Source organism: Chiloscyllium punctatum, chromosome 9, assembly GCF_047496795.1.
Source record: "Chiloscyllium punctatum isolate Juve2018m chromosome 9, sChiPun1.3, whole genome shotgun sequence".
NCBI lineage: Eukaryota > Metazoa > Chordata > Chondrichthyes > Orectolobiformes > Hemiscylliidae > Chiloscyllium > Chiloscyllium punctatum.
The window spans coordinates 46,251,028-46,273,337 of record NC_092747.1 but is presented as its reverse complement, the minus strand read 5'-3'; the positions used below and the strand labels follow the sequence as shown (position 1 = coordinate 46,273,337).

The 22,310-nt window shown below is 37.6% G+C and overlaps 1 protein-coding gene across 4 annotated transcripts in view; it reads left to right on the top strand.

Annotated features, from left to right (window-relative positions):
• Positions 1-22,310, top strand: part of ift88 (intraflagellar transport 88 homolog) — a 135,575-nt gene that overhangs the window by 61,963 nt on the left and 51,302 nt on the right. For all 4 annotated transcript variants that reach the window (XR_011961507.1, XM_072577398.1, XM_072577399.1 and 1 more), the window contains exons 13-17: positions 5,670-5,740; positions 7,396-7,482; positions 18,464-18,563; positions 20,332-20,418; positions 21,090-21,276. Coding sequence is in view for 3 of the 4 variants with exons in the window: in XM_072577398.1 (XP_072433499.1) it covers positions 5,670-5,740; positions 7,396-7,482; positions 18,464-18,563; positions 20,332-20,418; positions 21,090-21,276 (532 nt within the window). In the remaining variant the exon portion in view is untranslated. The remainder of the gene's footprint in view (positions 1-5,669; positions 5,741-7,395; positions 7,483-18,463; positions 18,564-20,331; positions 20,419-21,089; positions 21,277-22,310) is intronic.

The window sequence follows — 22,310 nt, the reverse complement described above, 5'->3', positions numbered from 1 at the left end:
ATATTATGAGTATACAAATATCCAATGGTGCACTCTGTCCTATATCTCATTATCAAGTGAAACAGTCTGGACTCTCTACTATTTTGTACCACAGTTCACTGAGGCACATTTTTTTCTCCACACTTTCCAGTGGTAGGTTTTTAAGCCCTGAGGTTACTGAGGCACACTCTCTTCTCCTCAAGTTCATGTGACCCTTGCTCCCTCCAATTGTTTCCAATTACTCCCTAACTTCCTGGGTTCATATTGAGTCCCATATTTAACAGTGACCCTCTCTCTTCTTGGGTTCACAGTGACTTACTCTCCCTTCCCAGGTACATAAGATTTCTATCTCTCTACTTCTATCGCTACCTTGACCTTGACCTCTACCTCTGTCACTACCTCAATCTTGGCCTCAACCTCGATCTTGGCCTCTATCGCTACCGCTACCTCTCTCCCCCTGGTCCTGAGTTTTCTTTCTTTCTTTCTTTCTGTCTTTCTTTCTTTCTTTCTTTCTGTCTTTCTTTCTCTCTCTCTCTTTCTTTCTCTCTCTCTCTTTCTTTCTCTCTCTCTCTCTCTCTCTCTCTCTCTTTCTTTCTTACTTTCTCTCTTTCTCACTTTCTCTGTTTCTCTCTTTCTCTCTCTTTCTTTCTTTCTTTCTTTCTTTCTTTCTTTCTTTCTTTCTCTCTTTCTTACTTTCTTTCTTTCTCTCTTTCTTTCTCTCTTTCTTACTTTCTCTTTCTTTCTCTCTTTCTCTCTTTCTCACTTTCTTTCTTTCTCTCTTTTTTCTCTTTCTTTCTCTCTTTCTCTCTTTCTCTCTTTCTTTCTTTCTTTCTTTCTTTCTCTCTTTCTTTCTTTCTCTCTTTCTCTCTTTCTCTCTCTCTCTTTCTTTCTTTCTTTCTCTTTCTTTCTCTCTTTCTTTCTCTCTTTCTCTCTCTCTTTCTCTCTCTCTTTCTCTCTCTCTTTCTCTCTCTCTCTCTCTTTCTTTCTCTCCTTCTCTCGCTCTTTCTTTTTCCCTTTCTTTCTTACTCTCTTTCTTTCTTTCTTCCTTCCTTTCTGCCTTTCTTTCTTTCTTCCTTCCTTCCTGCCTTTCTTTCTTTCTCTTTTCTCTCTTTCTTTCTCTTTCTCTCTTTCTTTCTTACTTTCTTTCTCTCTCTCTCTTTCTTTCTTCCTTCCTTTCTGCCTTTCTTTCATGCTCTCTCTCTTTCTTTCTTTCTTTCTTGCTCTCTCTTTCTTTCTCTCTTTCTCTCTTTCTATCTTTCTTTCTTTCTTTCTCTCTCTCTCTCTCTTTCTTTCTCTCCTTCTCTCATTCTTTCTTTTTCCCTTTCTTTCGTTCTCTCTTCCTTCCTTCCTTCCTTCCTTCCTTCCTTCCTTCCTTCCTTCCTTCCTTCCTTCCTTCCTTCCTTTCTTTCTTTCTCTTTTCTCTTTCTCTCTTTCTTTCTTTCTTTCTTTCTTTCTGTCTCTCACTTTCTTCCTTCCTTTCTGCCTTTCTTTCTTGCTCTCTCTTTCTTTTCTCTCTTTCTTTCTCTCTTTCTTTCTTCCTTCCTTTCTTCCTTCCTTTCTGCCTTTCTTTCTTCCTTCCTTTCTGCCTTTCTTTCTTTCCCTCTTTTTTCTCTCTTTCTTTCTCTCTTTTCCTCTTTCTTTCATTCTCTCTTTCTTTCTTTCTCGCTTTCTTCCTTCCTTCCTTTCTGCCTTTCTTTCTCTCTTTCTCTTTCTCTCTTTCTTTCTCTCTTTCTCTTTTTTTCTCTGTCTCTCTTTCTCTCTTTCTTGCTCTTTCTCTCGCTCTTTCTTTCTCTCTTTCTTCTTTCCTTCCTTTCTGCCTTTCTGTCTTTCTATCTTTCTCTCTTTCTTTCCTTCTCTCTCTCTTTCTTTCTCTCTCTTTTTCTTTCTTTCTTTCTCTCGTTCTTTTTATCTCTCTTTCTCTCTCTCTCTTTCTCTGTCTCTTTCTTTTTTTTCTCTCTTTCTCTCTTTCCTTCTCTCTCTTTCTCTTGTTCTTTCTTTCTCTTTCTTTCTTTCTCTCTCTTTCTCTCTCTCTTTCTTTCTTTCTTTCTCTTTCTCTTACTTTCTCTTTTTCTTTCTCTCTTTCTCTCTCTCTTTCTTACTTTCTCTCTCTCTCTCTCTCTCTGAGTTGTGATGTGCAGGAGCCAGTTTTGGACTGGGTGGACAAAGTTAAAACCACACAACACCAGGTTATAGTTCAACAGGTTTATTTTGGAAGCATTAGCTTTCGGAGCACTGTTCCTTCATCAGGTGGTTGTGGAGCAGGACCATAAGACATAGCATTTCTAGCAAAAGATTAAAGTGTCGTGTAACTGAAATGATATATTGAACAAACCTAGATTGTTGTTTAGTCTTTCATCTTTAGAATGGGTTGCAGCTTTCATTTCATTAATATGTAAATCCCAGAACTTTTTTTAAGTCACATTCTCAAATTAAATTATGGTTTTATAGAAAAAAAGTGACATCTCAGCTAAGACAGTGCAAAGGTGTGAGGTTAGAATCTGTCTGTTTCCAAATTCTGGATCAGACTGGTTCTATTTCTAAAGTGGAATTTACAAAATATTACATGGATTGACTGCCTGCAGATTGTGTATTTTTTTTGAACAAAATAGAATCTTTCAGCAAATACAAATTAACCCCGTAGATTTATATGTGTGCGTGTATGAGAGGGAGAATTAGAGTATGAGTACACGTGAGAAAGTATGTGTTCCTGATGAAGGACTTTTGCCTGAAATGTCGATTTTCCTGCTTCTCGGATGCTGCCTGACCTGCTGTGCTTTTCCAGCACCACTCTAATCTAGACTCTGATTTCCAGCATCTGCAGTCCTCACTTTTGCCTAGTGTGTGTTTGCATCTGTGCAAGCTTGGTAAAGTGTGTGTGATGGAGTATAAGCCTGTAAGTGTGTGTGTGTGTGCATATGAATGAGAGAGAGAGAGAGAAAATGTATAGTGTATCTATAGGGGTTATCTGTCGCGTTCTCTCGCTTGCTCTCTCTCTCTTGCGCTCTCACTCACTTGCTCGAGCTCAATTCTTGTCTCCCCCACCCAAGGTGCAAAATGATATTCTCTCTCTCTCTCTCTCTCTCTCTCTCTCTCTCTCTCTCCCTCGTACAAGATCCTCTTTTTCTTTTTGCACACAACTATTCTAGAACATTCTTCTCACTTTCATTTGTTTATATAGAAAATCTTTAATTTCTTCCCAGTTCACATACAGGCTTCTTCTTTTCCTACTTCATTGGGATATTGTCATTCCCAGTAAGTTCTTGTACCATACCTTCCAACTGCTGCTATTGCTGTTTTATTTGACAAGAAGGAAGAAATTATGATAAAATAAAATTGTTGTGAATTCAGGAACTTCCCATCATTGATTCAGTTACTTTTTAGATTAATTCAGTCAAACAGGGTTATCTTTATTAAACATTGCTTCAGGCCATCATCTTTATTGCTTGTAGAGTTTGATTCTACAGGTCAGATACAGGGGATGTGCAAGACTTCTTCTGTAACTTTTAAAGCTCGTGATAAAGGAGGTAATGCAGTGGCATGGATCAAAGATTCTTTAACAGAAAGAAAGTGGAGTGTTGGAATAAGTGGACCATTTCTTGACAGACTCTGACTAGTGAAGTACCGCAAGGATCAGTTCTTGGATTCCAGCTGTTCACAGTATATCTCAATGATATGTTGGATGTATTATTTTCAATTTTTCAGATGATGCAAAGCTAACATGAATGTGTGTTGTGAGGAAGATGGAAATTGTTTTCGCAAGGATTTGGACAGGCTTTTGAGAAAAACCTGTCAGCTGGAAAATAATGTGGGTTAATGCAAAGTTGTCTACTTTGGTAGGAACAGATATGCAAATGTTTTTTAAATAGTGAGAGATTGGAAAGTGTAGATGTGCAAAGGGATTTGCATGTTCTTGTGAATAAATCATTGAAGGCCCATATACAGGTGCAGTAAGCTATTAGGAAGGCTAAAAGAATGTTACTTTTATCACAAAAGGATTTAAGTATAATAGTGAAGTTTTACTTCAATTGTTTAGGAGCTTGGTTAGATCACATCTTGAGTACTGTGTGCACTTTTGGTCTCCTTAACGTGAGAAAGATGATATTGCCATAGAGGCAATTCAACAGAAGTTCATCAGTCTTTTCCCCATGATGGCCAGACTATCTTATGAACCGATTTTGGGCAATAAGGTACCTCGCCTCGCGTAAGGCTAATTAATAGGATAAGAGCCCATGGTGTTACGGGTAGCATATTAGCTTGGATAGAAGATTGGCTAACTTATACAAGACAGAGAGTTGGGATAAAGACGACATTTTCAGTGAAGTGATACAGAGTTCACTGTTGGGGCCCCAATTATTTACAATATATGTTAATGACTTGGATAATGGAAGTGAATGTACTATCACTGAATTTGTGGATGCCACAAAATTAGGTGGCAAAACAAGTAATGAGGATAACACAAGGAGTGTACAGAGTGAATGGCCTACTCCTGTCCTGGTGTTCCTTTGTCAAAGATCGTTGTATCTTTCCTAAAGTGCAGTGTTTGGAACTGGATGCAGTACTCTAGGTAGGGCCTAACCAGTGCTTTATAAAGATCTGCATAACTTCTCTACTGCTGTACTCAATTCATTTATTACTGTTGAGTTCCCATAAGCAATATTAACTGCGTTCTCAATATATCTGTCACCTTCAAGAGTGTTGCACATGTAACACCAGGTATCTCTTTCCATCTCTTCTAACTCTTGCCCTACTTGTTGCTTCTGTTATCTCTTATTGTTCCAATATGTTGTTAATTTTCTCCTTAGTAAACACCAGTACAAAGAATTCAATATGTAATGTAGCTTTGTCCTGTACTTCCCAGCTTGTTTACTTTCTTTGTTTCTAATAGCATCAACCACACCTCTAACTATTCTTTTACTATTTACACGGCAGTAGAAGATATTCCTCTTTATATTCACCACCATTCTATTCTCATATTATCCTGATAAATCTTAATTCCTTCATCTCCCGATTCAACTTATTATATAACCTTGTTCTGATTTGAAGATTTCACCTGACATGCATCATACACCCTTCTGCTTTCCTTAAATATAATCTCCATCTCTCTCGTCATCCAAGGAGTCCTGTTTTTGTTATTTTGCTTCTAAAATATCTAGTTATATTTTATCTTGGAAAAAGTGAGGATTGCAGATGCTGGAGAGTCAGAGTCAAAAATGATGATGCTGGAAAAGCACAGCAGGTCAGGCAGCATCCGAGGAGCAGGAGAGTCGACGTTTTGTGCATAAACCCTTCATCAAGAATTTAGGGGTTATGCCCAAAACATCGACTCTCCTGCTCCTCGGATGCTGCCTGACCTGCTGTGTTTTTCCAGCACCACCCTTTTCGACTTACAGTTCATCTTGTCAATCTTTGGTTTCATTTCACCCATGCGAGTGTCAACACATAGAATTGATCCCTTTTCCAATAGAGTCATAGAGATCTACAGAAGTCTAGATATTCTATTATATATTGTCCCATGATTTTCTCCATTATGAAACAAATCCTTCTGGCATGATTATCATTCTTATGCAAGTGTTTCCCACAGACATTTGGTTTGTTTAGTCTGTTTCATTTCCTACATCCAGTAATTTATATAATATCATAATTTCTGTTTCAAAGTGATGTTATCTCATTGTAAACTTTTGCATTTTTAGGATGATCCACATATGAATCTTGTGATTGAAGCCATCAAGAATGATCCACTCAGACAAATGGAGCGAGAGCGGTATTATAAATTTGCTGTTTTGAAAAATAACATGCCACTTATTTAATTTGCTCTTCTGGACGAACAAGTTATCTCTAGAAATAGTTGAACTCGAGACAAACTGAAAAAAAAATTACATTTCAATGTTTATTTTGAGTCACTTGTTTCAAATATATTTATTCCAAACTATATTTATCAGCTACTCAATACTTCATGAAAAAAACAGATCACAGTGAAAGTCAATGCTGTGGACTTTCCTAATACAGTGGAACCTTGATTATCCGGCATTCGATTATCTGAATGTCTGATTATCCGGCAAGATCTCACAGTACTGATGGTTGGCTAAACTATGTTATCCAGCATTCGATTAATCGCATGAAATACTCCCCGCCTGTGTCCTTCGGATAATCGAGGTTCCTTTGTACTTCTTTAATAATGCCATTTCCTGTGGAGGAATAATGTATTTATTTTAATCGGAATGAAACATAGTAAATATATTAACAGAAAAACAGACATTTTCAGAATCAAATTCGTACCATGAAATTTCTTTTCATTCACCTGTTTCTAGAGGAATTATTTGTAAAATTTAGAAAAACCTCAATAAGCTGCTATTTTAAAATTGTTTTTATTTGTTCAATGGAAGTGGACATTGTTGCTAGGACAGGATTTAGTATCCATCCCAAATTTTCCTTGAAAGTGGTGATAAGATGGCTTCTTAAACTGCTGCAGTCTATGGACAATAGGTACACCCACAGTGCTGTTAATATGGGGGTTGTATGTTTTTGACCTAGTGACAGTAAAGGACCGTGCATATAGTTCCATTTCAGAATGGTAAGTCTCTTGAAGCAGGAGTTGCAGGTAGTGGTGCCTCTATGAATCTGCTGTCCTTATCCTTTTCAGTGCTACTTTGCATGTTTGGGAGATGTTGGAGGAGCCTTGGTGAGTCGTTTGTATATACCTTGAAATGGTACACACTGCAGTCTCTGTGCGTAAGTGGTGGAGGGAGTGAATATTGAAGTGATTGATGGGTTGCCAGTCAAGAATGCTATTTTGGCCTGAGTGGTGTCAAGATGCTTGAGTGTTGTTGGAGCTGCACTCCTTTAGTCAAGTGGAGAGTATTCCATTGCCTCCTAACTTGTGCCTTTTTAATGATGGACAACCTTTGAGGAGTCAGGAGGTGAATTCTCACAGAATTCCTAGTCTTGGACCTCCTTTTGTAGCCATCGTCTTTATGTGGCTTGTGCAGTTCAACTTCTAGCCAATGGTAACTTACATGGTGTTGATAGTCGGGGATTTGATGATGGCAATGCCATTAACTGTTAAGAAATGATGATTTAGTCCTCTCTTGTTGAAGATGGTCATATTGCTTGGCACTTGTATGGATCAAATGTTAGTTTTCACTTATGAACCCAACATTGAGTGTTGTCCAGGGATTATTACATTTTGGCGTGGACTGCTTCAGTATCTAGGGAGTCCTAACTGTCCTGAACATTAAGCAATCATCAGCGAATATCCCTACCTTTCACCTTATGATGAGGGAAGGTAATTGAAGTACCTGAAGATGATAGGGCCAAGGACACAATCCTGTGGAATATTGTGCATGCTATTGTTGGGTTAAAAATTTTATTGCAAAGACAATGTAATCACTTATGTTTTATATATATTTGATTGTGCAGGAAAGCAATGGCAGAGAGATTTATAATGACAGCAGCTAAGTTGATAGCACCAGCAATTGAGGCATCTTTTGCATCTGGATATGACTGGTAAGAGTTAATATGTATTTGCGCAACAACTTTGGACATACTGTGATAATCAAATAATTTTAAAGGAAAAATACATGCAAAATACTACAGATACTGAAAATCTGAAATAAAAACGAATTGGGAGAGGAAGTCAGCAGGTCTGGCAGCATCTGTGGAGAGAGAAAGAGTTAATGTTTTGAATCTGATATGACTTATTCAGAAGAATCATGCTGAACTCAAATCATTAACTCTTGTTTCCCTTTCCAAGGGTACTGCCAGACCTGCATTTCTCCAGAATTTTGTTCATGTAACATAAAGGAAAGATTACATTGAAAAGCCCTGGGCTGGATATTTGACAGGCATTTTCTACTCAGCAAGGATTGGAACAGTAACCAAGTGCACTTGGGAATACACCCCTGTCTACTTACCAACCTGCCCAAGAGAAGCATAAGATTCCGTCCCATTATGTTTGTATTTACTGTCAAATACATGTATTATTTTTATGGTTGTAAAAGTTTTGTGTTTCCAATGAAAAAAGCATATGGAAAATCTGCTGTTCAGCATCCATTCAGCATTCTTGAACCTGCCATCAAGAAATCTGTGAATGTATCTGTTCTAATGTTCTCTCCTGAAATTTGAGTCAGGTTTGGAATTCAATTTTTGGTGATTTTTGTCTTTAGACCATATATTATGCCAGCACAATTGCCCAGAATGAATTCAGTTAAAACAAATTCCTTTCAGGTAATTAATGAGCATCCTAACGCACTTTGCAGAAGGGTGTCAGAAACAGATCCAGGCCATACAAGGAGAGATTTTAAGTGAAAACTAAAAAGCCTGGCAAAGCAAGCAACTCTGAGATTTTGAAAGGATAAAGGGATTGAGACCAAGAGGGATAACTGAGCAAAACCCTGGAAAATAGAGAAAAGCAAAGTGGTGAAATCTGAAATAAACTAAAAGAGTCCTGAGAATGTGCAGATTAAGTAGGATCTGTCTGCAAGTTAGAAATCAAATGACCTTTGGTGGGGTAAAGGGGAAGGTCCCCAAAAAACTGGTGTTACGATCCCAACTGATGTTACTATTGCACACATGAGATTCCAGAACGAAATGTGGCTTGAGATATCATAATTTGTTTGTTTTTAATGTTTTTTTCTGAATCATAATACTGCAGATTGAAAGATTACAGAACGCGGGGCAGAATAAAGTCCCATCTACCCCAACTTTACATACTCAAATATCAGAGAGTCATGTCCAGCACATTTTATAGGTTTAACTTCATTGTTACTTTCAATTCCTGGTCTTGAGAGTTTGATATCACTTTCTTGATTATTCACACAAAGGAGCTTAAATTTTCTTGCTTTTAAATAACACCTTCATATTTCTTAACAAAGCAGTGAAATGGTGGGAAGATAGAAATATAGGAACAAGAGTAAGCCATTCAACCTCTTAACCCTGCTTTGCTATTTAACACAATCATCGGTAATTGAACACTTCAATGCCTTTTACCCACACAATCCCCTTCACCCTTTATAGCATTGATGATCAAAAATTGAAAAATCTTTAAATATGTTGAAAGCCTGAAGACGGAGCTTCCACAATGCAGGGGTAGGGTGTCCCAAAGATTTATCATTGAGTGAGTAAAACAAGATCCATAGACTCCTTACGGTGTGGAAGCAGACCCTTCGATCCAACAAGTCCACACCGAATCTCCGAAGAGTAACCTATCCAGACCCATTCCCCTACCCTATTGTCCTATATTTACCTCTGACTAATGCACCTAATCTACACAATCCTGAACGCTATGGGCAATTTAGCATGGCCAATTTACCTAACATGCACATCTTTAGATTGTGGGAGGAAACCCACGCAGACACAGGGAGAACGTGCAAACTCCACATAGACAGTCGCCCGAGGCTGGATTTGAACCTGGGTCCCTGGCTCTGTGAGGCAGCAGTGCTAACCACTGAGCCACCGTGCTGCTCTCATCTCATTCTTAAATGGCATCCTCTTTATTTTCAAATTGTGTGGTACTAGATACTCCAACCAGGGGAAATATTTTACTTGCTTCTACCAGGTCTGTTCCTTTAAGTTTATTTTTAAGTTTCAATAAGGACACATCTTATTGTTCAAAGCTTTAGAGAATAAAGGCCCAGATTGCCCAAATTCTCATCATAAGACAGTCCCACCATCCTGAGAAGTCTGATGAACTTTTATTGCACATCCTGTTTGTCGATAATACCTTTCCTGAGATAAGGAGACCAAAACCCCACACAGTAGTCAAGGTGCATACTAATCAAACTCCTATAAATTGTAGGAAGACTTGAGTATTCCTATGCTCAAAACTTCTTCAGCATCTATTAATGTTGTTCTTGGACCTGCCTTCAAGAAGTCTATGAATGTACTCTTGGCCTAATATTCTTCCCTGAAGTCTGAGTTAAGTTTAGATCTCAGTTTTTGATGATTTGTGTTTATATAATGTAATAAAAGCTAGCATTTCATTAGACTTCCTAATAGCTCACTGCATCTGCATATAGCCTCCAGTGACTTATTGACAAAGACATCCAAATCTGTATCTACACTTTCCAATCTGTCATCTTTTTAAAAATGCTCTGTACGTCTGTTCTTCCCACCAAAGTGGATAAGCACACATCTTTTCACATTATTTTCAATTTGTCTTGTTTTTGCCCAGCCACTGTGCCTGTCCAAATCTTCCTGAAAAGGTTTTACTACTTCTTCATAATATACATTTCTGCTTAGCTTTGTATTCTCTGAAAAATCGGAAACAATACATTTGGTCCACATGTACAAATCATTGCTATATGTTCTGGAAGACTGGGATCTAAGTACTGATCAGAGTACTAGTACTAGTCAGAGTCTGTCAACACAAGTATGACCCTTTTATTTCTACTCTCTGCGTTATGTCTGTTAGCCAAACCTTAGTTCCATAGAGAATAGAAACAGGAGTAGGCCAGTGTGCTTTTTGAGCCTGCTCTGTCATTCAATATGATCATGGCTGATCATCCTACTCAGTACCTTGTTCCTGCTTTCTCCCCATACCCTTTGATCCCATTAGCCCGAAGAAGTATACCTAATTCCTTCTTGAAAATGTTTAATGTGTTGCCTTCAGCACTTTCTGTGGCAGAGAGTTCCACTGGCTCATCATTGTCTTTATGAAGAAATTTCTAAGCAGCCCGGTCCTAAATTACATACCCTGTATCTTTAGACAGTGACCCTTCATTTTGGATTCTCCAGTCATTGGAAATATTGTTCCTCTGTGTACCCTATTTAGTCCTGTTAGAATATTTTATATGTCTCTATGAGATCCCCTCTCATTCTTCAAAACTCCTGTATATATTGTTTTAACTGATCCAGTCTCTCTTTATGTGTCAGTCTTGCCATCCTAGGAATCAGTCTGATGTGTCTTTGTTGCACTCCCTCTGTAGCCAGAATATCCTTCCTCAGATAAGGACACCAAAACTGCACAGAAAATCTGGGTATGGTCTGACCAAGGCCCTGTGTAATTGCAGGAAGACATCCCTGCTCTAATACTCAAATCACCTCAATATTTGCCGCCTTTACTGCCTACTGCACCTGCATGTTTACTTTCAGCGACTGGTGCACACAGACACTTAAGTCTCGTTGCACCTCACCTTTAGCAATCTATCGTCATTCAGATAATATTCTGCCTTTCTCTGCCCTGATGCTGCCAGACCTGCTGAGTTTCTCCAGCAATTTCTGCTCTATTAGATTTCTTCAATATCCACAGTTCTTGTTTTATTTTGTAATAATCCACCTTCCTGTTTTTGCTACCAAAGTCGATAACCTCACACTTATCCACATTATACTTCACCAGCCATGCATTTGCCTGCTCACTCACCTTGTCCAAATCACATTGAAACATTTCTGTATCCACTTCACAGTTCACCTTCCCAGCCAGTTTTGAAGATATTACACTTCGTTCCCTCATCTAAATCATTAATATATGTTGTGAATAGCTGGGCTCCAAGCACATATACTTGCAATATCCAATTGGTCACTGGCTACCATTCAGAAAATAACCAATAAATTCCCACTCTTTGTTTTCTGTCATCTAGCTAGTTCTCTATCCATGTCAGTATACTACTCCCAATTCAACGTGCTTTAATTTTATGTGCTAATCTCTTAAGTGGGACTCTATTGAATGCATTCTAAAAATCTAAATTTAAAAAATTCATTGGTTTAACCCTTTATCAACTCTACTCATTACATCCTCAAAAAAATTCCAGTAGATTTGTCAAGTATGATTTCCTTTTCATAAATCTATGCTGACTCCAATCCTGTCACTGTTTTCAAAGTGCTTTGTTACTAAATCTTTTATGATAGACTCTAGCATTTGCCTCATCATCGCTGAAATATTAACTGGTATATTATTCCCTATTTTCTCCCTACTTCCATTTTTAAATAGTGGTGTTGCCCTCTAATCCATAGGAGCTGTTCCAGGATCTATAAAATCTTGAAAGGTGACCACCACTATTTCTAGGGCTATTTCCTTAAGTACACTGGGATGTAGATTATTGGACTCTGTGAATTTGTCAGCCTGTTATGGACTAGGCCAGACCATTCAAAACATTCTTAAGAAAGCAGCCCTAGTTCTAACTTTGCAATTTGTCTTGGTAAGTGTACAGTGAAAATTACCTAGAGTAAGATAGCTAGGTTGACTACAAGATTTTAAAACAGACAAAAAATTTATTCACAAAATTACACAATGAAACACTGAACAGAATAAAGAACCCCTACAAGAACTCAGCCTCTCCGATTAGACTTAATTATGCTGTTTCGAATATACACAACAGTCCCATTAAGCAACCTCCCTTTAAAAACCAGTATAAATGGAACACATGCTTACAGGTTGAAGTTGAAGGGCAGAAAAGAGAGAGAGTTTCCATACAGTTCCCTGTTGAACTTCCCAGTTCAGGACTGAACTAAAAACGGCTGACCACTCTCTTTATACAGGTCACTTTTAAAGCCTGACCACTTTGGCCTGAAGTCTCATCTGTTTACCTAAAAACAAAAGGCCTCTCAAAATCCTTTTCATATCTATTCCAAACCAGAATGATCAGAGTCCGGCCCAGTTTATTGCCCCTCTGAAAAAAATTCAAGCACAGAGTCTCCTTGAGCCAAGGAACAGCTATTAGAAAAAAAGGGACTAGCTTTGTGACAAGCCTTTAATCCCATCAAGTTCCCTAACATCATTTCTTTCAAATACTCTTCAATTCCTTTCTTGCACAAAACCATATGTTCCCCAACATCTTGGGAAGGTTTTTGTGTCCTCCTTTCTGAAGACAGAATATGTACTGAATTAGTCTGTAATCTATTTGTTCCTGTTTATAACTTCCCTGTTTCTTATTGTAAGGCACCTACATTTGTCTACGCTTATCTTTTTTCTTTACACACCTATAGAAGCTTTTATAGTTAATTTATATGTTCACAGGTATTCTGATTTTCCCCTCTTCATCAATCCCTTTGTCCTCTTTGCTGAAATCTAAACTAATTCCAGTCCTCAAGTCTGCTTCTCTTCTTGGCCAATTTGTATACCCCTTCCTTGGATCTAATACTGTCCCTAAGTTCCCTTGTTATCCAAGGCCAGGCGACTTTTCCCATTTTACTTCTGTGCAAGACAGAAATGAACAGTTGTTTGCTGTTCGTCTATGCACTCTTTGAATGTTTTCCATTGCTTCGCTACTATCACATCTTTGCGTAATGCTTAATCGATACCACTACAGCATCTCCTAAACCATTTGCTTTAACTTTGCTTGCCACCTTTCTCTGGAGACTTTATCAAAAGCCTTCTGAAAATCTAAATATACTACATACATCAACTGCTTTTTGTCAATGTGGTTAATAATACCCTCAAAAGACTCCTGTGTCAATGCTATGATTTTAAGAGATGTATTTTGTCCTTTTTATTTGAAGAGAGGTTTTAAGAGAGAGGTACTGAGCTATCTATTGAAAATTCATGAAGTAAACAACTTGTGAGGACTTTGAGTTTTTATTTTAAAAATTGCAACAATAGAAGCACTCCGAATGATTGTGGTCAAGTTCCCACAGAACAAGGATTTTTTTAAGCTTTTGAGCAGTTGTTGCTGGGGTCTTAGCAGGGTTTGGAAACTGCATGTACTTTTCTCCCTGCTACATTCTCTCAGAATTTTCTCTTGGTGTTTTCCTGCTGTTGGAATTGCATGCAAGACAATCTATTTTTCTGAATTTGCCTTTGTCAAGGAAATGCTTATGGGATGTCACTATATTGGAACAGTTAATAGATACAGTAACTATTATTAATTATTTTGTTAAGCATTTCAATAGGATTACAGCTAAGCCAATTTTTTTTGTTGTTTTTTAAACTATAGTATATGAATAAAGTATATTTTGCTGGAAATCTGGTAGTTTGACCAATCGAATTGCATCTTAAACACAATACCTTGCATTTACCTTTAAAACAAGAATTAGATTCTAGGCTATCCTCTTAATATATTTTGAGGGGGTATGCTCTAGTTCATAACAAGTTTGTTAAACACAATTTTCCATTTGCAAGTCCATGCTGATTATGCCCAGTCAAATTATTTTTATTCAAGTATCCATTTATCACATTCTTTATGATAGACTCTCACATTTTTCTGCAACTGACTTTCAAACTAAAACTCTTGCACTGAATTAACCTATGTCCTAACTATTTTGAACTAATTCCTTCCTTCAGGAGAAAATGTTCTTGTATCTAATTCTGGCAGGTTTTCTGCAAACTACCAATAAAAGCTTTCCAATTTATGGGTTTGCCCTTGAACCAAAAAAAATCTTGGTTCTTCTAAACCAAAAGCAAGCTCATGCCTTCCAGTGTTTCCTCTCTCCAGTTGTTGAATACTCAAAATACAAACAAGTCACTGTCAGCCAAGGATAGCACCAGTCACCTGTTCTGTGGCAGATACTGGTTTAAAATTATGGCTCCAAAAGAATGTCAGATGAATAATTTAAACTCCTTCATATACATAGACCAAAGAAACATACCACTAGTTCAAATGCCTAATTCTAAAATAAATAATATATGTAAATTGATTCCGGTCTGATGAAAGGAATTATATGGTACAAAGAGAATCTGTGGTGGAGTGAGATTACACTATTTATTGAAGCTTTTTGTCTTGCACATATAAGGAAATTTCACAAGAAATGCCAAAGTAAAGGAAAAAGAACATTTTTACCAGGTTGGGGAACTACTGTCCTTGGGCTGTATCAGGCCTATTGCTAGATTGAATCCAGCCTGCCAGCTCACAACAAGATCCTGTGACAAATGGCATATTGAACATCAACAGCACTGCGCATCATGACACAGTTGAGAATGCGGGAACCACCACCAAAGAAGCACATTGGAGGAGAACAACCTGAAAGCCTGAAAAGCATGGAGAAATGGACAATTGTCTTGGTTTTGTCACAGTGAAATGCAAGCCCATGGGGTTGAACATTAGAGAAACAGTTTCTGTCATGACAATTCCAATGTAAAACGACATTACAGCACGAAATACTTCAAATGCACCAAATTCCGTGAACAGATGCAGTTGTATAAAATCAGAGCACTTTGGAAAAATCTTGGATGCGCAGCCAGCAAATTTCAGAAGCCTGAGAAAGAAGACGGGCAGTATTACTTATGCCAGTTTTGTGGTGAGTGAACTCACTGCCATTAACATAGACCTCAGTCATAGGCTAAAGTTTGTGAAGGAGTTATCATTGCAACTGCAGCTGTACTGGCTCCAGAAAAAATTGCATTATTTCAGAGTGTGAATTTGTTTCATTGAATTGTGCCAGTTTAGATTAATGATCTGACTCTAGACATTGAAATATCTCTGAAAGATTCTCTGGCTAATTTTGAGGTTAATTAGACATAACAAGTACAGGCTAACTGATGATCTTTGTGCATGGATTCATAGTAGATTTTGAACTTGGAGAGGATTTGTTTTTTTTAGTGGCAATGCACTAAAGGGGTAGATATTTTTGAGAGGCTTATATTAGCTTCAGTTACCATTTTAAAATAGTGTTCTTCCTACTGATGGTGCTCTAGCCATATTTGGTTCTCTGAGGGATTAGCTTTTCTCATTAAGAAAAATTGATCAGCTCATCCTTAATCCAAGTTATTGAATTCTAAGCCATTGCTTCATTTAGCAAAAGAATTTGCATATACTATCCCTGCAGCTGAGCCACATAGTGGTGAAGATGTTCAGCATTAACTTTTTTTTTAAAAAACAGAGCTTCAACATTAGCTAATTTAAATGGTTAGTTAAAGACCTTGAATCAGAGTACTTGAATCAGCTGGGGATATATGTTGATCTGGCTTAATGAAGTAAGGAATGTAGTGAGAACATTCATAGAGAGTGAAGTGATTACAGTGAGGTTAGCCAACGGGACCTCTCAATATGAATTTCCTGTTTTGGGCTTTTAATCTGCTCCAATCAGGGAGACCTGCTGACATAAAAAGGTGAATGTCAGGAATGACTCACTGCGAAGCAGTGCTATTATCAAATGCTATGCATTTATCAATAAAGGGCGATTAGTGATCGGAACCAGCCTCTGAAGAGTTGCTTCAGAGAGGAAGGAAATACCTGTGGCTGAGTTGAGTAAGCACAAATGTGTGTGTGACTTGTAAGTAAAACTCAATGTCAAATTACAAAAGCAGCATCTTACTTCTCTTCCAAATGTGAAATCATTAGAAGCCAAATTAAAGTTATGGCAAATACAGTTGGAAAGGTCAAACTGTGCATTTTCTTATCCTTCAGGGACATCTGCAAAATCTGCACAATAGAAGAGTCACAATTTGTGCAAATTTGCTTCTGAAATTTTGTGCATGATTTCAAGGCCAATGAATGAAAGTACTAGAATTACATTTTTTCTGACTGTTCAATATTGAAGCTATTGATGCATCAGAAAGTCTCCAACTTGAAATCAACTGTAAAGCAACATTGAATTGAAGGCCAAATACAATAACCTGCCTCGGCTGAAATCTTACAAACTCCATGTAGGTGCTGTTGACTTTCCAAACTTGAGAAGGCCTGTGCTGAGAATTATATCACTGTTCGGAGCTACAGCCTACTGTGAACAGTTCTTTTTAAAACATTTTCTGGCAAAGAACCACCTGTGCTTTTGTTTAACAGATGTAAATTTGGGACAATAGTTGTGATTAACAATATCTTTGTTGCTAGCAGACAATGGAAGGTTCATTAAGGCAAACCAACCTCAGCCATTGCATTAAAACAACAGATGAGTTGAATACTTTACTTTGGTTTTAATCTTCCAAAAAAAGGGGCTTAGTTTACCCTTTATGTACGGCTGTGAAATGATTTCATCCATGTGTCACCAGCCCTCGTCGGAAATAGGTTCCTCACCTCTGATTTCTATTGTATGAAAGGAGAGTGGTGATTGGTTGACGGATTGGTAGATGTGTTGCTGTGGAGAATTCACCAGTTATGGATGACGGACAGTTAACTCCCAAAGTTAATTTAAATTTTAAGCATGGTTGACTCCAATTAGGTTCAGAAGAAGAGTCACTGGATTCAAATGTTAACTCTGTTTTCTCTTCACAGATGCTGCCAGACCTGCTCAGTTTCTCCAGTAATTTCTGTTTTCATTTGTTTCAGTGTCTGTTAAGGGACCTGCAGTCTTAGGAACCTGCCTGCCACCCTAAATTGAATGGCATGCCTAGAGGAGCCTTCTTAATTGCTGTCTCTGGGTATGCTGACAGCAAGTGCAGAAATAAGACTCAGAAATGGTCCTGCCTTTTTATTATTTTCAAAGCGAACATCATCCTGCACAGCGTTTTTTTTGCCAGTATTCTTTGTGAACAGAACTTGCATTATGTGCAAGTTATTTATATGGGGGGATGCATGTTGTCTTTGTGTGCTATCTTGGCTGGTGCAGGACGAAAACTTTGACATACCTGTCCTACTTCCAGTGGATGAAAAATAAATGTAAAATATTAGGTATACCTATACTGTACTGCTGATATCAGTGAATATTTTCCTAATTTGCTCACAGATCCAGTGGATTTAGGATATTGTACTAGCCAACTTCTGGTTTTCAACTAAGCAGTACCTTGATTAGAAGTGGTTTCAAAGAATGTCAATCTCCTTTGTTATTGCTTCTTTTGGAATTTTCCAGAAAGCATTGCTAAGTGCTGAAGTCTTTTCTATGCCTATCATCCTACCCTTTTGCAAGAAATGTTTGCCTTCAATAATCAATTCAAACCCTGAATTCTCATTAATTGCAAGCAGCTATCCTTTAATTACTGCTAGTTTATCCAGTTTTTGGAAGTTCTGAGCCTACTGACAAGGAGGGCTCTTTGATATTTTTCCACAGAGCAGGTGTCACACCACTACCAGCATAGTTGCAAAATCTTTGTGGTTGAACTTTGGAATCTCAAAACAATGATAGAATGTATTTATACTTACTTTCCAGTTTCAATTGAACACTAAAATGCAAAAATATAATGTTTGTAATGCGAGAACATCATTGTGGTTATGGAAGGCATTATTGTGATAAAGTATTGATACTTATGATCACAGGTTTTAATGAAGACTGGGTTGTTGTACCAAACTCCCTCCACTTTGCTGTAGAAGTCTATGGATGTTCCTCGGGCAAATTAGCTTTGTGATGGCTAATCGTGACATAAACTAACCATAAACTGGTATTTGTTTGGCATTCATATACAGAAACTGTGGGAAATAAAAAACTAATTTTGTGGTGCTGTGGAATTTAACACATTGTTATTGTGTAAGAAACATATTGCACAACTAAACCAAGAATCATAATTCTGATGTAGAAGTAAAAAAAAAGCATATTTCCATGGTCTATCACTGATATCCTTTTCTTAGATTAATGTAAGCTATTCTGGTTCTCCTCCCCACAAAAGTCACTATGTAACTTGAAATGAAATGTGAAGAGGATCTGGTTTTTCAGGAATGATTCAAAATCCAATTGTTAATTGTTATAGGTGTGTGGAGATGGTGAAGGCGTCCCAATATGTTGAACTAGCTAATGACCTGGAAATAAACAAAGCTATTACTTACCTGCGACAAAGGGATTTTAACCAGGTAACACATGATAATGCCATTTTTATTTCTGCTGGATACTTATAAACTGTTTTAAACAATGAATCATAATTTATCTTTTCTCATTCAACATCCATATTCATCCCTGATACTGCACAAACAGGAAAAAAACCTCTCGAGTTTAGTTGCATTTACATTTTTCAGTTAAAAAGATACAAAAAGTGCTCAACAGGTTGATTTGCAAATAAAATAGAATTTAGGCTGCTACTTCTACACAATTTCTTTTTGAAAAGTCCTTTTGGTTCTCAACTGCTTACGAAGGGTTGTAACTTAGAATTTTCCCTTTGTTTCCTGCTGGAAAATGTAAATCTCCTTTTTAGTTCATTGATCTGTGGTTCTTTTAATTATGGTTTTCACCTTTTGTAAATTGTTTTCAAATATTTATGAATGATTTCCTGGCATTTTCATTGATTTTCAGTTGCTGCAGAGGCATTCAGTTCTTGACTACATTTGTTATTTTGGAATTAAGTTAATTGATTGTGAGCTGAATTCAGAAGTTCTTCTTTAATCTCCATTGTTGGTCAGCTGCTAATGACAGATAACCCATGCTAATGTATATCCAGTTAAAAATTTATGGCAAAAAAAGACTGAAGGCATGTAAAAGATTACCTTAGTGTAATACTGTTTGTGCATAGAAGTTAACTAAATTGTAGCTGTGGAGCAGAATTTAGTGTCAGTTTATCAGTCAGATACCTAACTGGATAGCCATCAGGCTACCCACTGAATCAAGGCCCCTGAAGGATGGAAATCTCAGTCTGAAAGTTGTTTGTCAAACAGAGGTTAGCATCATCACCTGAATCAGTGGCAATTACTGGTAATGCACTGAAATCTTCATTTGTAGTAAGGTAAGTGGGATGGAATAGAGCTTTTGGGTGGGAGGTTGCCAGCGTGTTTGGAGTTGGGTATCAGATACAGAGCATAAGGGTGGCTTCCACTTCCCTCTGATAGATCCGTTGATTGAACACTAGATGCCTACATACAATTGGTGAGGGAAAAACAGGAGGGAAAATCATAACTTGATCTCATCCTTGCTGCATCTGACTGTGACAGTATTGGTAATTGTGACCGTCGCACAGTCCTTGTGGAGACAAAGTCTATTCTTCATGTTAACCCAACCATCTGTTGGGTTGTGTGGGACAACCACTGTGCTAAATAGGATAGAGTCCAAACAGATCTAGCCACTCAAGACTAAATGTGGACCATTAGCAGCAGCAAAACTGTACACCAACACAATGGCCCAGCGTATCTGCAACTCTATCATTATCGTCAAACTAGGGCATTAACCCTACTTCAGTGAAGAGTGTGGGAGGGCATGCCAGAAGCATAAGAGCAGAAATTAGGCCTTTCAGTCGATCAAGTCTGCTCCGCTCTTCAAACATGGCTGATAAGGTTCTCAACCTCTTTTTCCCGCTTTCTCCCCATACCCTTGATTCCCTTGGTACTCAAGGCAGCACCAGGCAAACAAAAGACAAAGCGGTCAACCTGATGAAGCTACTTGTATGCCAAACAGCATAAATGGCAAGTGACAGACTGAGCTAAATGATTCCACAAACAGAAGATCAGATTGAAGGTCATGGTCATGGCATGCAATTAATTTCTTTTGCAACAAGATTGTTATTTCCCATAGAATTCTGCATTTACATTTTAATCAGAAATTTTAAAAAAATTATCCAACCAGGTTTCTCATTGTAAATTTGAGCATTGTTTTGAAATATTAATAAAATAATATATTTCCACTTCTAATTTATAGGCTGTAGAAACCCTGAAAATGTTTGAGAAGAAGGATAGCAGGGTTAAGAGCGCAGCTGCAACAAATCTCTCTTTCCTTTATTTTTTGGTAGGTACTAAGATCATAACTATTACATTTCGTATTAGTGAGGCAATACACAAATGTGTTTTATTTCCACAATTTGTATATTTGCGCATAGTTCTTGCAATTTCACATTTGGAATTCATCATTCACCAATCAATATTGTTTTCTCATCCTATTAATTTGTTGACCACAAAATCAGTGGATCAGTCACTGATGCTTTATTGAAACAAGTAGCTAGCTCCATTAAGCTGACAGCCATCACGTGGAAATGTCATCTCTGCTGGAGGTAAAATTTCTTCTCCTTGCCTTAATAATGCAGGCAGCCAATCAGGTTCCACACATTGCTGAGTTCCTGTGCAGCAGGAATGCATTTCCTCCAAGCAGTTTCCCATTAAATCATTTCCCGCACCGTAGGACTGCAAGGTACTGAATTTAAATAGCAGACAGACTTTCATTTAAATTTGGGCATTTTCATTGAAAGTCAGTAAGGATGTTTATGAATTGGCATGATCTATAACAAACAAGTTTTATAACTGTGTTGCATTTCCATTATTACTATAGTGTAAAATCATATTTTTTATGAGTATCACCTGAGTTTGAAAGAAGATAATCATGAATTTTCTGAAATTGAATGAAGGAAAACTTTTAAAAATTGGTCATGCATAGCAGAAATCATTTTCATTGAACTTGTGCAGGAAAATGATTTTGGACTTGCAGACCGGTATGCTGACCTTGCTATGAGTGCTGATCGATATAATCCAGCAGCATTGACAAATAAAGGCAACTGTGTCTTTGTTCGAGGCGACTATGAAAAAGCAGCTGAATTTTATAAGGAAGCTTTGAGGAATGATTCTTCTTTTACTGAGGCACTCTATAACTTGGGTGAGTTGCAACAATTTTTAATCTCTCTAGTAAAAATCTTATGACTTCTGAGTATTAATCCTTTAATGTTGGCAGTATCATTTTTATTTCAAGAATGTGAAGCATTTTCCAGTAGGTTATTCAGTATACACTATTGATTCAGAATTGCTTTGTGATTTAATTTATTCAGAGCTTATTTTCTGCTAAGCTCACTGTGCCATTCATTCAAATAGAAACATAGGACCAGGAGTAGGCCATTCAGCTGCTCGAGCATGTTCCACCATTCATGGCTGATATGTGATGGAACTCCATATACCTGCCATTGGCCCATTCCTCTTAACACCTTTGCCTAACACAAAATTATATGTCATATTTAAAATGAATAACTGATATAGCACCCTCTGCAATTCCAAAAATCTACCACCATTTGTATGTGGATGTGCTTCCTAACATCTTTCCCAAATGATGTTCTGGCCTTATTCTTCGGCTATTCTCCGGTTCTAGAATCCCCAAACAGTGGAAATAACTTATTTTTATTTACCCTGTCCTTTCCTATTAATATATATTTTTTAATTCATATGTAGGACATAGGTATTGCTGGCTGGCAGCATTTATTGACCTTGAGAAGGTGGTGAGCTGCTTCTTGAACTGCAACAGTCCATATGCTTAGCTAGACCCAAAGTACTGTTAGGAAAGGAATTCCAATATTTTGATTCAGTGACACTAAAGGAACAGCAGTTTATTTCCAAGTCAGGATGATGCGTGGCTTGGATGGGAACTTGCATGTGACAATTGTGTTCCCATATATCTGCTGCCCTTGCTCATTGGTTTGGGAGGTGTTGTCAAAGGAACCTTGATGAATTGCTACAGTGCATCTTGTAAATTGTATGTGTCACTGCTACAGAATGTCAGGAATAGAGGGAATGGATATTTATGGATGACATTAAATCAAGCAGGCTGCTTTGTTCTGTTTGTTGTCAAGTTTCTTGAATATTGTTGAATCTGCACCCATTTGGGTAAGTGAGGAGTACTCCCATCATAAACTTGACTTGTGT